This window comes from Suncus etruscus, chromosome X, assembly GCF_024139225.1.
Source record: "Suncus etruscus isolate mSunEtr1 chromosome X, mSunEtr1.pri.cur, whole genome shotgun sequence".
Classification (NCBI taxonomy): domain Eukaryota; kingdom Metazoa; phylum Chordata; class Mammalia; order Eulipotyphla; family Soricidae; genus Suncus; species Suncus etruscus.
In genome coordinates, this window is record NC_064868.1 from 70323936 (window position 1) to 70341404 (window position 17469).

Below are 17469 nucleotides of genomic sequence, written 5' to 3' on the forward strand. Positions count from 1 at the left end.
CTGATATTGGTGGAGAGGGAAGGAGTAGTTTTCTTTCCCCACTTTACATCTGTAAAACTTTCCTGCAAAACTTTCCTTACTTACAACTTACTAGTTCATTTAAAATAATGCTGTATTTTTTCCTGTATATCTAGCTATTGTGAGCTGTGATTTTCAGGTTCTTTTGGGCCCCATAGTACCAGAACTGTAACTCAAATATAATTTTTGTTTTTGTGCCACATTTGATTGTTCCCAGAGTTTAAATCCTGACTTCGCACACAGGAACTGTTCTTGGCAGGGCTCAGGGGTCCTTATGAGGTGCCAGGAATCAAACCGAAGTTGACTGTGTGCAAGACAAGCACTCCTTTATATTTTGTCCCCAAGCACTCTATTATATTTTGTCCCCAAAATATTAACTTTTATTCTGAAAATCGTGTTTTTTTCTTTCAGAGAAGCATGAAAATAATTTTTTCTCTATTTCATTGTCTTTGAATATTTTTATTTGCTTAAAAAATAAAACAAAACTTCCCACCTATCTGTTGTTGCTTGAGGTCTGCAGCCTCATAAATTTTTTATTCTAACTATTGGAAGATTTGACTGAATACTGTATTTTATACCAGTCTCTTGAAAAAAGACTTTTAAGTGAGAATGGGAAGGATACAGCTCATATTTCTGCATATAAATGTGTGTGTGTATATATATATTATGGGTGCAACATTTTGAGTTTTTTTTCCAGGAGGACACAAACTGTAGTGTTCAGGACTTATGGCTGGCTCTGCTCAGGAGTGGGCTCAGGGGAGCATTTGGAGTGCTGGGGATTCAACCCAGGTCAGCTGCATACAGAGCAAATGCCCTACCCACTGCACTATTGCTATGGTCAGATGGATGCATCATTTTAAATGAGAAAATTGGTCATGTTTTCAACTTTTTAGTGAACCAAGGCACAAAAATATGGACTGCTTAGCAAAATGAGAGCAATTATCCTCCCAACTTTTTCAGAAATGAAAGTGTAATAAAAGATATAGGATACAGGACACATAGTAATGAGTGGATTTGGGTCTAGAATGGGCACATATACTAGTGCTCAGGACCTATTCCTAGTTCTGTGCTTATTGGTTTCTACTGGCAGTGCTCAGCAACTTCATGTGCTATGGATCAAACACAAGGCATGTACATTAATTCTTGTACTACCTCTCTGGCCCACTGAGTAAATTTTAAATGGGGTAATTATCCTCATTTTTTCTATTTCTCTTAATATACAAACATAAGCATATATAAACAAAGAAGCCTATTTACCTTTAATTATATATATTTTAACTTTAAGAATGTATCTGGTCTCCTCAGAAAAGTAAGAATAGAGCTGCCATCAAATCTAGAAATATTACTTCTTACTATCTTAAGATATCATATCTTCAAGATGCAAAAACATTTATTCAAAAGAACATAAATATACCATTATTCATTTCAGTCCTTATAGCTAGGATATAGACTCAACCTTGTATTCAATAATGAAAGAAGAATAAGAAGAAGAAGAAGAAGAAGAAGAAGAAGAAGAAGAAGAAGAAGAAGAAGAAGAAGAAGAAGAGGAGGAGGAGGAGGAGGAGGAGAAAGGAGGAGGAGAAGGAGGAGGAAGGAGGAGAAGAAGAGGAAGAAGAAGAGGAAGAGGAAGAAGAAGAAGAAGAAGAAGAAGAAGAAGAAGAAAAAGAAGAAGAAAAGAAAAAGAAGAAGAAGAAGAAAAAAGAAGAAGAAGAAGAAGAAGAAGAAGAAAGAAGAAGAAGAAAAGAAGAAGAAGAAGAAGAAGAAGAAGATGATGATGATGATTATGATCTGGGGTCAGGTGCCTTGGGCACATCAGTGCTGTTGAGGTGAGGTATATGTATATGTCTAACCCACTGAGCCAACAATGCTGTAAACAAGAGAGCCAAATGACAAAATAAAAAAAGGCTGCTAAAGAAGGAGAATGGGAAAAATAAAAGTGTGTTGGCACTACAGACAATGTCTTGGATTGGACGATCTAGCTTGCCTGGAGCCTAGAGTTGGTCTTATGCTAGGAAACTTCAGGGGTCGGGTCTCTTTGTATTTAGGCCAAGGTTATTCTTTTCCATTCCCATCATATTTTGGTGGACCTATGCAAACAACAATTGCCACTCGAACACCGTTTTTACTGTGCTCCTTTGTCTCTAATCCTTAAAAAAAAACCCACTTAAAATTTGAGGTTAACTTAAGCTAATATGCATGTACATGGAAATGTAAAAAATACTATGCCTCTAATGTTTAAGGAGTTGTGTAAGTTTTATGGCTTTAGATTGCCTTGTGTGCTGTTAAGAAATATTATAATGTGTTACAATCTGGGGACTTGAGGGACAAAGTAATTGTACATGGATTCTGTCTTATTTATCTTAATGTTCTTTGGCTGAAAGTTCAAAGTTAAGATATCAGCAAGGGGACTTCTTCTGAGAATTATGTTATGGGTGATTGTCCTTCCACTGTAACTTTACCTTGTCCTCTTTCTTTGCATCTTTGTTCTCATAATTAAAAATTAAAAAAATTTAAAAAAACCTTCAATTCCATCATAAAAAAAAGGAGAATGGGGAGTGGAAGGGAACCAAGGAGCATTGGTGAAGTTTAAACGGGTTGGGAGACGAGTGTTGGAATATTGTATGCCCAAAACTTTATAATGTACAACTTTATAAACCACAGTGGCAATTAAAAAAGTGTCATGCAGGTCTCTACTTGTTTTCTTTTTCAATTCTCAAAAATGGTGGGATTGTAATTATTCTAACATGTGTGTTCTGCTCAACTGGGAAGCCATATGCCCCTGTCGTCCCCAGGATATTCCAGGATGAAATTCCTGTGAGTGGAGACCACAGCGTGAGACTTGAGTCCAGCTGGTAGAACAGAGGCAGCCACAGAAAGAAAAATATATCAGACAGGAAAATAAAAAATTAAAATTGAAAATATATATAAAAAATAATAAACAGTGCTTCAGAAGTAATATTCAAACCCTTCAGCGTGGATTAAATATTCAGTGTCTACCTTGAGATTTTCATATCCAGATATTCTCAAATAATTTGTATTTACATTGCTACAAATTATTAACACATTTACTATAGTCTACATATGTAGGCCTACATATGAGGTGTAAAAAGTCACTTCATGAAAATACTGATTTGAGGACCAGAAGATTTACTACAGGGGCGTTATGCAATGCAATTGTCTTCTATGTGGCTGGTCCCAGTTTGATCCCAGTTACCACATATGATAGAGTCTAGATTGATAGATAAAAGGACAGAATGGATAGATAGTTCTAGGACATTAAACACAGAATACTGGTGTCCAGAGGCAGAACGCAGTCTGTGGTACTGTTAGCCTCCTGAACCTATGCTTTTTCTCTTTTATTTCTGTCTCTTTTATTTTAATTTTGCTGTTTGGGGAGCACAACGGCAGTGCTCAAGCCTTATTCCTGACTCAAGGATTACTTCTGACCCCACCCCCCAAAAAATGGCCGAAGAGATAGAATGGAGGTACGGCGTTTGCCTTGCATGCAGAAGGATGGTGGTTCGAATCCTGGCATTCCATATGGTCCCCCGAGCCTGCAAAGCGATTTTTGAGCCTAGAGCCAGGAGTAACCACTGAGCACTGCCGGGTGTGACCCAAAAACAAACAAACAAACATAAAGGATTACTTCTGGTAGGTTCTGGGAACCATATGTTATCTGGGGATCAAATCAGGGATAACTATGTTCAAGGCTAATGCCACACCCACTGTAATATCACTCTGGCCACGTTTCTTTTCTTTTGGGGGGGTATTTAAAATTAAAATTTTTTATTTTTATTTATTCCTCTGTCCTTAGTTTTTTGAATTGCAGCAACATTTTTGTTTGTTTGTTTGGTTGGTTGGTTGGTTGGTTGGTTGGTTTTTGGGCCACACCCGGTGGCACTCAGGGGCTATTCCTGGTATGCACTCAGAAATTGCTCCTGGCTTGAGAAACCACGTGGGACACCGGGAGGGGGGAATCGAATAGCACTCCATCTGGCATCAGCTGCGTGTAAAGCAAACGTCCTACAACTGTGCCATTGCTTCGGCCCCTGCAGCAACATTTTTAAATAAAATTAACTGAATCACCAGGAGATAAACAGTTACAAAGTTATTTTTGAGTTTCAGTTATACAATGCCCAACACTCATCCATCACCAGTGCAGATTTCCAGCCACAAATGTCTCCAGTTTCCCTTATACCCCTTCCCCCTGCCCTCCTCCCCTGTCTGTCTCTATGGAAGAATATTTTCTTATCTCTCTCTCTCTCCATTTTTTCCTTTTAGACAATGTGGTTTGCAATATTGTTATTGACAGGGTATCGTGCATATCACTTTACCTCTTTTCAACATCCAGTTCCTGTATAGTGTGATGATCACTTCCAACTATCATTGTTCTAGTGGTCTCTTCCCTGCCCTAACTTCACTTCTCCCACTCTTTGTGGCAAACTTCCTACCATGGACCTGTCCTCCTAGTCCTCATCTCTATTGTCTTTGGATATCTTATTTTTTACTTTTCCTTTTTCTTTTTTCTTTTCTTTTCTTTTCTTTTTTTTTTTTTTCTTTTCTTTTCTTTTCTTTTTTCTTTTCTTTTCTTTTCTTTCTTTCTTTCTTTCTTTCTTTTTTTTTTTTCTTTCTTTCTTTCTTTCTTTCTTTTTCTTTTCCTTTCTTTCTTTCTTTTCTCTCTCCCTCTTTCTTCTTTCTTTCTTTCTTTCTTTCTTTCTTTCTTTCTTCTTTCTTTCTTTCTTTCTTTCTTTCTTTTTCTTTCTTTCTTTCTTTCTTTCTTTCTTTCTTTCTTTCTTTCTTTCTTTCTTTTTCTTCTTTTCTTTGATTTTGAGTCACACCTGGCAGTGCTCAGGGATTACTCCTAGCTCTATGCTCAGAAATCGCTCCTGGCAGGCTCGAGGAACCATATGGGATGCTGGGATTCAAACCACCGTCCCTGTGCATGCAAGGCAAATGCCTTACCTCCATGCTATCTCCCCCCGCCCCATTTTTTAATCCTCAAGATGTGCCTGCTTCATGCCTGTTCATGGCAGGGTTGGTCCTCTGAGCACCACTGGATGTGACTCACCCACCCTCCATGCACACACTACGAAAATATTGTTTTAGGGTGGGGATTGTAGCTCAACAATAGAGTTCCTGCCTTGTCCTTTTCTTTTACTTTTATTTGGTTTGGGGGCCATACTCAGTAATACATTATAGTTGATACTGGTGACAGTATAGGTATTGGGACATTATATGCCTGAAACTCAACTATGACTAACTTTGTAAATCAGTGTCTACGGACCAGAGCAGTGGCACAAGCGGTAGGGCATTTGCCTTGCACATAGGATGGACCGTGGTTCAATCACCCAGTGTCCGATATGGTCTTCCAAGCCAGGAGCGATTTTTGAGCACATAGCCAGGAGTAATCCCTAAGCATCACTGAGCGTGGCCCCAAAACAAACAAACAAAACCCCAAAACAATAGTGTCTAAATTTAAAAATAATAATAATTAAAAATAAAAGCATATTTAAACTTGCTGCTGTTTTAATATACCTATTTTTCAATTTGTCAAGAGTTTTTCAAATTGGGTTGGAGAGATAGCACAGAGCTAAGGTGTTTGCCTTGCATGCGGCCAACCCAGAAGGGATGGTGGTTCAATTCCTAGCATCCCATATAGTCCCCCGAGCCTGCAGGGGCAATTTCTAAGCACAAAGCCAGAAGAAACCCCTGAGCTGAGTGTGACCCAAAATCCAAAAGAAAAAAAAGAGTTTTTTAACTGCTTTAAAAAATTAACTTCAATGGAGAGTTAGCATAGAGGTAAGGTGTTTGCCTTGCACGCAGAAGGACGGTGGTTCCAATCCCGGCATCCCATATGGTTCCCTGAGTCTGCCAGGAGCAGTTTTTGAGTTTAGAGCCAGGAGTAATCCCTGAGGGCTGCTGAGTGTGACCCAAAAACCAAAAATAAGTAAATACATACATACATACATAAATAAATAAATAAATAAATAAATAAATAAATAAATAAATAAATAAAAAGAAAAGAGAAAGAGAAAAAGGAAGAAAAAAGAAAGAAAATAACATGGGGTAAAAGTCAAACAAGCAAAAATAATAATAAAAATTAAAAAATTGGGTGAAGTTCTTCTAGAGGCTATAAATAATAATTTGAGAGAAGAAAGGGAAAAAGAGAGAGAAACACAACTACAATACTAAAGGAATAATAAAAAAATCCAAAAAGCACCTCAGCAATAAAGACAACTACCACACAATACCCACGGTCCTGAACTAAAAACAAAACAAAGCATACAAACTGGAAGCGACAACAACAACAACATTAGCAGCCCCACCCCCACCCCCGATTATTTTGTGCTGCTTCTTTTTTTCTTTCTTTCTGCATAGGCAAAGTAAATATTGGGGAAATTAGATAGGGAATTCCCTTGGCCCAAGAGTTACAGGGTTTCTCCACCCTTGAAGTATACTGTCATGGGAATGGCTACAGGCTCCATCCTTGCTCATTTACTCTCCCCAGGTCCTTTTGTGGTGTATGGAAAACTTCCATTCTGTCATGGATGATTAGATCAGACCTCTGTATCTAGAAATCTTGGTATCTGGACAGGTCAAAGATTAGAGCCTATAATGAAGTCTTTCTTTACAGTTGTAGAAGTTCTGTTCCATTACTGTTGTTTTAATCAGTCTTCTGTAGTTGGTGATCTTGGTTTTTGCACTGATCCTCGGATGAAGCCTAGGATAGTCTTTCATTATGTTTCCAGAAGACCTGTTCAGTTGCAGTTGTCTTAGTCAGACCTCTGGAATTAGGGATCTTGGTTGTTGTAAAGGTCGTAGGGCAAAACCTAGACTAGGGTTTTTTTATTGGTCTCAGGATAAGCTCTGTCCTGTCATGGTTGTCTCAGTCAGTCTTCTGTAGATAATGATCTTGGCTTTTGCAGAGGATAAAGGAAGATAAGTCTTCTGTCACTAGATGGTGATGTAGGACAACCTGCTCTTAGATCAAGTTGAAGCCATTTCTACATTGTCAAGATATCATGTCAAAACTGATGTATGTTTGGTGTCAGAGGAGTATTAATAATGATCCAGAGAGAGTTTGGCTCCTGGAGCTGTTGCAGAGAATTGTGTCAGTTCTATGTCTGGAATGTTGGGCTCTGGGTTTGACAGTTGCTGTCTAATCACCTGGAGTCTGAGCTGGGTCCACATGATATTTGATTAAGGTAGGAGGTACCCCTGTATTGTAAAAAAGTATGAGCTCTTATCTCTAGTAGATAAGAGCTTGTTTCTATACGTATAAATCCCCCTTTTTAGTATCCCTTTGCAGGAAGAAATGGTGCTATATTATATTGCTGGTGCATTTGGGGGTAGGAGTGTCAGGCTCCATCCTCTCTGTGCCCTGGTTTTGACCTGGACTATTATTTCAAGTGAGACTTTTTACTGTAGGTTTTTGTACCAAGCAGAACCAGAAGAGGTGAAATTAAGGATGAGAAGATATATATAAATAATATATTATAATAATATACATTATATTTATATCATATTTATATATGATATAAATATAATATATGATATGAATATATAATATAAACATAATATATTATATAAATATGTTTATATTTATATTATATAATATATAATATTTAATAATATATAAATATATATTCTCACATATATATAAAATTTTTAAAAGAGTTTTAAAACGTAATTAAGGGGGTAAAGTAATGCAGGACACTACCTTACATTTGGGGATAAGCAGGTTAAGAAATAGTATTATATAAGTCTTAAACTTATATGGGAAATATAGGCTCCCCCCATTGTCTTTTGAGACTTTCTTGTGGGGTGTGGGATCCAGGGTACATTTTCATCACACACACCCTGGTCTTCTTGAGATTAAGAAAAGATTTGCGGCAGAGGGGTCTCGGCTAGAGTTCTTGTGCTGGGGGTCCTTCTGGGGCTGAGTCCAGTATCAAACTGTAGTCCACGTTTGGGAGAGGTGAAAAGGAGGGCCACACAGCATGAGTCAGCAAGGGTGTTGGTTGTAGTTTCTTGCCAGGGATGTGGTGTGGGTCTGGATGGGTTTCGCTTGAGTGCTGGATAATGGCTCATTGGTGGTAGGAGGTCGGTCTTGATACCTAATGGTTTAAGAGCTGGGGGTAAAGAGCTTTAATAAGATGGTATATCAAGTTGGGGTTGAGGGTGAAGGGATAGTAGGATTTCTGAAGGGGGAAGTAGGTAGTATATAGGAGGGGCAATCTACAATATAGGCATGGGTTGTTTACAATTTAGGTTTGGCTCTCATGGAGGGGTCTTCTCTCTGTGTGCTCGTGCCCACCTAGAAACATAAAATAGTTAGCTTAGGTATAGCTTAAGAAACAGAGGGGGAGAGAGCAAGAAGTAAGAGGAGCACAGAAAAATATATAAGTATAGTAAAAGTAAGGTAAAGAAACTACTAATTCAACTAAGATAGATTGGGCCGTATGTCGAAGTTGGGAGGTTTTCTCATTTTCTAGGAATTTTGTTAGTGATGGGGTTAGGCGTTCCTGAATGAGGGTTTCAGGATTAGGTGATAACTGGTGCAATTTAGGGTACACATAGGTTTCGCATCTCACGTACTAAACAATGTGTTAGTGAGGCCTATCTATGTAGGTGGTTACCCTATGTAGTATTGTCTGCTGCATCTTATGTGTCAAATTTCCTTTCCTAGAGAGCAAGTAGCAGTGTGATTTTTTTTTTTTGGTTTTTGGTTTTTGGGCTCTTATTCCTGCTAGGTCCCTAGAACCTCCTCGTAAAGGGGTGAAGAAACCAGAATATAGAAATTGCAGTTTGGGGCCGGAGAGATAGCACAGCAGTAGGGCATTTGCCTTGCACGCAGATGGATGGTGGTTCGAATCCCTACCTGAACCTGCCAGGAACGACTTCTGAGCGTAGAGCCAGGAGTAACCTGAGTGCTGCTGGGTGTGACCCAAAAACCAAAAACCAAAAAAAAAAGAAATTGCAGTTCATTCCTCAGCCCTTGATGCAACTGTTTTGTCTCTCTTAGTATTTATTCTTTCCCTACTACATTAGTTGACCATCTTGCCTTGGAATCATGATTACAAAGTTTTTCTTTGCAGATGCTTACCTGGAGGGTGCTCCTCTCCCTCCCCCCCCCCCGACAGAGTCATCTGCAGGATGCTCCTCTCGCCCTACAAGGTCACCTACAGTGGGGCTGCCCAGGCCACTGCTCTGGTGCAGTGGAGATGTCCTCAAAATTAGCACAAAGTGCCTTCTCTTTCATAATTGCCACAACCTTTTGAGGAATTTTGCTGTCAGGAAATGTGGAAACTCCATTTTAATGCATTCTTGCTTTTTAAAAGTTTGCTAACTCAGAAAGTATCATTTGCACCTGTGTGCATCATTTGCCAGCCACAGAGAATGATTTCTGATTTTTTTTTGCTTTTTTTTTTGGGGGGGGGCACACGCTGCGGTGCTCAGGGGTTACTCCTGGCTGTCTGCTCAGAAATAGCTCCTGGCAGGCACGGGGGATCATTTGGGACACCAGGATTCGAACCAACCACCTTTGGTCCTGGATCGGCTGCTTGCAAGGCAAATCACGCTGTGCTATCTCTCCAGGGCCAGAGAATGATTTCTGCCAGCCTCAAGATGTTTAAGGTCAACTTAAGAAGGGAAATATTTCCTAGCTTTGCCAGTCAGAAAAGAAAAATGGAACATAAAAGTTACATTCATAAGTGAAACTGCTTTGGATTTTAATGTCATAAGGAAAAATAGTTCGTTAAGTATTAACTCTGGCTGAAGGTAGCCTGTTCGCCCCTTAGTCTGTTAGTAAGAAGGAAGTAAGATTCCTTTGTGTAACTTTGTAGTATCTTAGTATTACCAAACAGTTGGGGTCTTGACCCCATGTGTTTTGCAAAAGTGAGTAAACATGGTGAAAAGTGACCATGGGTCTCTTTGTTGGGGGAGTGGCAGGGATGATTTGTCTTGGGGGGAAATGTCTGCATTTTTAATTTTGAAACTTCTGAACAAACTGTGTGAAAATAGGAGTTAAAAAAAAGAATCCGGGGCCTGGAGAGATAGTACAGCGGTGTTTGCCTTGCAAGCAGCCGATCCAGGACCAAAGGTGGTTGGTTCGAATCCCGGTGTCCCATATGGTCCCCCGTGCCTGCCAGGAGCTATTTCTAAGCAGACAGCCAGGAGTAACCCCTGAGCATTGCCAGGTGTGGCCCAAAAGCCAAAAAAAAAAAAAAGAATCCATAAAAGCAGGGCACTGGGCCAGAGAAATAGTATAGCTAATAAGGCTCTTATCTTACATTTGGCCAGGCTTGTTCCATGGCACCCCATGTGGTCCCATGAATCTTCCAGAGGAGTAATCCCTATCTGCCCAGAGTATTGCTGGGAGTAACCCCCCAAAAGAAACCCAACACCTGTCACACAACTGAGGGCCAGATATGTGGCTCAGTAGTAGAGTGCATGTTTTGCATGCCCAAATGTAAACACCAAGAGTTAAGCAGAAAACTGGCTGGAAAACTGCCATTCAGCAGAATGCAAATCTAGGTCTAAATGGCCTTTTTGTACTTATGAGAAAAAACAAATAGACTTGTTCTTGAAATGCTTGAACTTTTATCTTGTAACATTGAAGATTTATGCTTGCTTGAGCATGCCTTTGATCAGAGGTGCCTCTCCTATGGTGGATCCAAGGCTCCTTGCTTGTGTGTCCTCATTCCCCTCATCACAAGAAATAGTGGTAATGATGGTGACTATTACACCCAAGGTCTCGGTTTATTCCCCATCAAAATAAAGTGCATACATTTAGTTGGAGCTTCCAACTTTGATTTTATCTTAGATTCTAATATGATTCATTATGGCATGTTGTCTGAAGTGCTCTAGCAAGTCTCCTAAAGATACCTAGTTTGAGGGCTGGAGAGATAGCATGGAGGTAAGGCATTTTTCTTGCATGCAGAAGGACAATGGTTCAAATCCCAGCATCCCATATGGTCCCCCAAGCCTGCCGGGAGTGATTTCTGAGCATAGAGCCAGAAGGAACCCCTGAGCGCTGCCGGGTGTGACCCAAAAACCAAAAAAATAAATAAAAAGATACCTAGTTTAATTCTCATATCTAAAATGCCGAACAGACTGAGGCTGTTCCTACTAACATAATTAACTGTGTCCAGGAGATGCTAGAGGCCAGCCATACAGTTGCTCTATTCTGCTGTAAATTTCTAGAATTGGCCTAACTGTATTCTTCCTGGGGTAGGCTAAACTTATTTTTATCTACATCTCACTCCCTTTCCATGATTGGCTCAGAAAATATACAGCTCCCTTCATTCTTGGAATTGGCTATACATCCACCACTGCTCACCTTGTTCACCCCCAGTATCGGAATAAACTAATCTGTACAAGTCAAAAATTTCTGCCTAAGTAGCTTAGATATAAACAAATGACTCCCAAAGACCAAAATCTGCTAAGTAGATCTGTCTCAGTATCTCTCTCTCCCCCCAACTCCCTCATCCTCCACTGTAAATCTGATCAGTTCACTCTCGATAAACCTGTTTTGCTCTCATGTAAACTCATTCTCCCTGTCATTTGGGATACACGTTTAGTTCATACCTATTGCCCTGTAACTGGAGGTAAGCAATATCCTAACTCTTCCCTGGAACAGAAATGAAGATTACCATAATTTTCTTCACCTACCAACCAACCACTTTTGAGTCCAGAGGTTGATAACAAAAAGAAGACTGAGAATATGAGTTTTAAGATGAAATACTAAATTGTCTTTAGAATGAAATCTCTCTACGTCAAGATTTTTATTCAGTTATTTGATCCCCTGGTGTCCCTTATGGTCCCCCAAATCAGGAACAATTTCTGAGTGCCACCAGTTGCGACCTAAAACAAAACAAAACAAAAAAAAACACCAGAATACATCCAGCATTATTCAGATGTCCAGGCATTAAAAGGTTATCTAATTCATGACCTTATGCATGTACCCAACCCCTTTGAGTTATATCCTGGTCTGACATTTTAGATTTTGTGAGAATTCTTCCCAATACTCGGGAAACTAGGGAATCACTTCTTAGGAAACATGACTGAGGTGAATGGTTCAACGTGCGGGCCTGGTGTGCTAGGTGAATAGTATTCAACTGACAGATCAGTCTACAAGTTGAACACTAAAACCATAGGATATAAGATAATGCACTAGGCATCATTAGGGGGCAGAGGAAGGTGAAGCAAAAAGTTAGCAAATAGGTCTTCAGAACCTCTCCAAAAATTATTTTTCTATTTTATAATTTAGACTTCTGAATAAATTTTCATGTTAGAAAAAGAGCTCGCTAATCTAATCCTTAAATTTTACAATTAAATCTTTAGTATTGGGCCCGGAGAGATAGAACAGCGGTGTTTGCCTTGTAAGCAGCTGATCCAGGACCAAAGGTGGTTGGTTCGAATCCCGGTGTCCCATATGGTCCCCCGTGCCTGCCAGGAGCTATTTCTGAGCAGACAGCCAGGAGTAACCCCTGAGCACTGCCGGGTGTGACCCAAAAACCAAAAAAAAAATCTTTAGTGTTCAACTTGATTTGAAGTGAAGACCTGGAATGTCATCAGGACTGAATACAAATTTCTGATCAACAGAACAATAAAATCGTTTACCTGGTACTTAACCTCTTTGGGCAAGGTGAAATGGTGATTAATCTTCTACCTTTTCTCATTGTTTATGTCAAGCAGTGAACACATACTCGGTATACAGGTATGTTGACAGATCCTATATGCGCTAAGTATTTATTAATGGTGTTTGCATGTACTATAAAACAAAGACACTAACGTTTGTCTAAATAGAATACTTGAATACTAAATGAATACTAAATAAATATAAAAAAGAATGAGATGGTAATTCAGTGATAGAACACAAGACTTAATTTATGAACTTCTTAGTTTTGATATCCAGTGCCCCAAACACACATGTAAGAATGAATGAGGAAAAGACAGTATATTTTTATGATTTGAGGTTTCACATGAACACATTACATTTTATAGGAAAAAATTCAATCAGGGCATATTGATATAAGTTATATAAAGTCAAGTATGTGATTTGATGGTAGGGCACATGATTCTCAAATGTGATGACCCATAAAAACATCAGTACCACACAAACAAAAAACAAAAACACTTATATAAGGCAAATGCCATAAATATACTCTAATGCCTGACTTATCCTGGATTCCAAAATCCCATGACTATTTTATTACTTATCTACTATGTACATATTCTCAATATCATCTGGTTATTATATCACTTTTATCTGCTAAAAACCCTTAAATGGTGCCCCTTAAGAAAAGCCAAGTTGGGCCCAGAGCGGTTTCGCAGCAGTAGGGTGTTTGCCTTGCACACTGCTGACCCAGGAAGGACCTAGGTTCAATCCCTGGCATCCCAAATAGTCCTCCGAGCCAGGAGCGATTTCTGAGTGCACAGCCAGGAGTAACCCCTGAGCATCACTGGGTATGGCCCAAAAAACAAAAAATAGTCCCCCTATCCCATGCCTATTTCTCCAGCCTGTTGTCCCTATTCTTATTCATTGTACTCCAATAAAATTGACCTTTTCACTATTCTTATCTTAGCATGCAGATGCTATTACCTCTGCCAGAAATGTTCTTCTTCCAGCTACTCACATGGATACTTAATTTCCAACAGGAAGCTGATCCAAACAATACCCAAAAAAGTTCCCTCAAACGTTTTTAGTGAAGATACTTTTTATTGAAAGAAACTTGCTTATGAAGATAGGAAAGAGAAATGGTTCAAGAGAGATCATAGGCTTCTCCTGAGTGGAATTCTCCAATAATCTTATTTTGCTTTTCCCTCATAATGCTCATATTTATGTTTATTGTGTCACTTCCTACAATGTAAATTCTATATGGGCAAGGTCTTTACTTTGTGCAATTCAGAGTGCCTAACACCAAAAACAAGTTATCACTTATTTATTTTTATTGGGATTTAAACATTTCCTCTTTGGGCCAGATAACCTCCTCCCCATGTCCCCAAGTACTGATGGATGTGGCCTCCAAACAAAATTAAATTCTTAGTATTTTTACAAGGAAATGTTAAACTAAACAGGGACTTGAAGCTCTGTGATTGTGCACTTTGTTCATATTTGTGAATTTGCACTAAAGGCTTCCATTAAGTTTCTCTTAGGACCTTTTTTAAATAGAGTCCAATCAAAACAGTTATGCTACACTCAGGAACTGACCGTCAATCTTCAATTCTTGCCTTCCCAGGTCGATTCTTTCTCTCAAAAGGTTAGGGATCTCTGGAATTGGCATCCAAATTGACATTTCACCCTGGGAACTAACCAATAGCAAATCTCTCTTACAGGTTACAGGTGATAGCCAGGGTAGAAATTCTTCCTAGGGCCAGGGAGATTGCTGAAATGGCAAGTGTACATGCTTTGCAGGCAGAAGGCCCAAGTTTGATCCCCCAGCCAGTTCCCTAGCATACCACGAGGTGGCACCCCTGTGCACCGTGTGCCCCAAATCCCAAAAGAATACCTTCTTAATTACAAACATGAAACTCAAAGAAGCTTTTATTTTTCATGATCAAAGAATACAGTATGGGATCTATATATTAGGCATGCACTTCTATCTGAAATGACAGTTTTTAACTGGCCTAATCTGTTTAACTTAGTTAGGCACATCTTTAATTGTTTGAGACCCTGAGATATACAGGGTGTATAAGCTACCTTTTTCCTTATAGCAATTTAGTAATGCGAATTATGCTCACTGTTGAGGGTACTTTATCACTAAAGGCCTCCAGATTCTCAGGCTGACTGTCCTACCTGAGTATCATACTTCATAGAGATAATTAACTCACAGTAGAAGGGAGATAATCCAGATGGGTAAAGTATAGTATATGAACATTACAGATTTTTTTTCCAGCACTCATAGTTAAAACTCTGGAAAAGGAGGTCTAGAGTTCGTTACCAAATTGCTCTTCTTCCCTTTTTGAAAGACACACCTTAATCTCCACTAAAAACTGAAACAAATCCATACACATGATGGATTATACCTGTGGTCCCACTACCAAACCAGTAAAGCAGTTCCATCAAAATGATACAAAGCACATAACGGGACTTTGAAAAATCTATCTAGTATTTTTCCATTAACCAGTCAACTGTCCTTACAATGTTTCCATTAAAAAGCACAACCAAAAATACATATGATCCCAGCCAAACACACCCAAAATTGGTCTTTGTTCATTCGTAGATTTTGATGGGATGTCCCAAGAGTAATACAGGTGGGAGTCCACACCCTCATAGCCTTTTCCTCAACCATCCAATCAATAGGTCTTCATGTCTTGAAGTACCTTCATTTTCCAAAGAGGTATTGCTGAGATCAGTCAGAAAGGCTTTCTGAGAAGACTGGTTTGGATTTCTGGGTCTGTTCCAGTCGATTCAAGATGAATTGGCTTGTATCAATGAAGCGCTCAACACAGTTCACAAAGCAGGCCTCAGCTCGGCTGTCCAACTTTGGTCCAGGCTTGTCCATGCACTTCTCCTGCTCAGGACAAGATGCAGAATGATAAATGGAATTAGGCAGAAAAGAGGTGAAGGAGATAAATGTGTTGCTTAAAGGAAAATGTTATGGGTCAGAGAGACAGTAGAGTGGGGAGGGTGCTTGCTTTGCACACAGCTGCCCAGGGTTCAATCCTTGGCATCCAATATGGCACACTAAGACCATCAGGATTAATTCCCAAGTTCAGAGTAAGGAATAACCGAGTATCACTGGGTTTGGGCCAAAAACAAAAAGAAAAATTTTTTACACCAAATAGTATCTGACAGGTTAATATCATTCACACCTAGCAGCTTCTTTTACAGAGAACCATGTTCTATAGTGTTAAATTTCACCGTCCTCTCCAAATCTAACAAATCTTAATCCTCATCTTCCAAAGAAGGAAACTATAGCTAGAAATACTTTGCCCCAAAGTTATGGGCCATAAAATGGCGGCACCATTACTGAGTAAGAAAGCTGGCAAAATACAACATTTATTGAATATGCTCCCTGCATTAAATTTCTGTAATATTATTCTGAATAAAAGAGTGAGCATTGCAAAAAAAAGAAAACATTAAAAACCTAGCAAAGAGGCTGGAGATCGAGCAAGTAAGGCACTTGCTTTGCAAAAGGCAAGCCAGATTTGACTGGATCCAAGGTGCAGCTTATGATCCCTGTAGCCAGGAATAATCCCTGACTACAGAATAAGTCCTAAACACTACCAGCCAGGTGTGCCCACTCCCCTCCACCACCAAAAAAAACCCCAACAAAACAAAAAAACTAGCAAAGGAAAAAAATACAAATGAAACCGAATATTCTTGAATTCTCTCAAGATAAATGAAAAACTGAAGGAATTCTCTTAAGAGGCCCATAGTACAGATACTTAAAGGGGTCCTCACCCATCTAAGCCTCCTACCTGCCCATGGTGGTCAGAACATAAAATTCACAGATTTTTTTAAACTAAATCATTCTAATGCAAGCATATTAGTCAAGTAGTAATATGTTATGGATCAGAATCTAGCAAATATCTAACATCTAAGTATGGAAACCGACGACTGTAATAGCGCCAAGTTATGTGATTTAAATAAATGTTACTCACTAATCCTTGGCTGTACTTATCAAGCCAAAGACCATAGGATCTCAAGGAGAAATACCCTTGGCCTTTGAGTTCTATAAACTCTATTAAGACAGGGGCAGTCTGAAAATACTTTGATCCCAAGGTGCAAATGGGTTTTGCCAAAGTCCCCTAACAGGGCATACTAAGTCCCTCAACCTTCGACCCAAAACGTCCCGGCCTTACACAAAGATCCAATAAAGTGGCAAGTCCATGAGTGTCCGGGGAGAAGTTACGCCGCTTTTTAAAATGGGCTAGAGCTCGTCCATTCTCAGGCCGTTAAGATTCCAGGAAAGGAATTTGGACGGACTCCCCAGGACACAGAGTTCTCAAGTTAAACCTAGTATGGGGGGGGCGATTAGCCTAGAACAGGAACTAGGCAGTTTGAACTTTGGATACCCGAAAGTGCTGCTTGGGATGGCGGAGTAACTCTTGCCAGCGCCCCAGACCTCTGCACCAGCCAAGCTCCAGCTCGGGGTGACAGTCCCTTGAAAAGTAGAATCACCTTGGCTGCGAAAGCCCCCAGATTCTGCCCGGGGGGCAACCCCTCATCAATTGCTAACCAAATGGAAAAAAGGACGAGATCCAAAAAAAAGGAGGTACAGCGGCCAGGACCCAGTCCTAGGATCTCACCCAACAAAGTTCTGTCATCTGATGCACCAGCTGCTGGAAGCGCTGCTTCTGCGTCTCCACCTCGATGAAATGCTGCAACTGCGGGTCTACGGAGCCCAAACCGCCGGCGGAGGACGAAGAGGACTCCATCCCAGCGCCACCACGCGTGCCGAGTTGAACTCCACAACAACCAACCGACCTTCACGTGTCTAC

The 17469-nt window shown here is 39.9% G+C and overlaps 1 protein-coding gene across 1 annotated transcript; it reads right to left on the reverse strand.

Moving 5' to 3' along the window:
• Positions 1-14550: 14550 nt before the first annotated feature.
• Positions 14551-17469, reverse strand: TIMM8A (translocase of inner mitochondrial membrane 8A). Its single transcript, XM_049766648.1, has 2 exons — positions 17278-17469; positions 14551-15536 (listed from the first exon to the last, which is right to left on the reverse strand). The coding sequence occupies exons 1-2, from the start codon at positions 17404-17406 to the stop codon at positions 15375-15377; spliced, it is 291 nt and encodes a 96-aa protein (XP_049622605.1). The 5' UTR covers positions 17407-17469; the 3' UTR covers positions 14551-15374.

Coding starts and splice junctions, on each gene's coding strand:
- TIMM8A (XM_049766648.1), bottom strand. CDS start 17,406: ATGGAGTCCTCTTCGTCCTCCGCCGGCGGTTTGGGCTCCGTAGACCCG. Junction 15,537..17,277: donor AGATGACAGAACTTTGTTGG/GTGAGATCCTAG, acceptor TGTCCTGAGCAG/GAGAAGTGCATGGACAAGCC.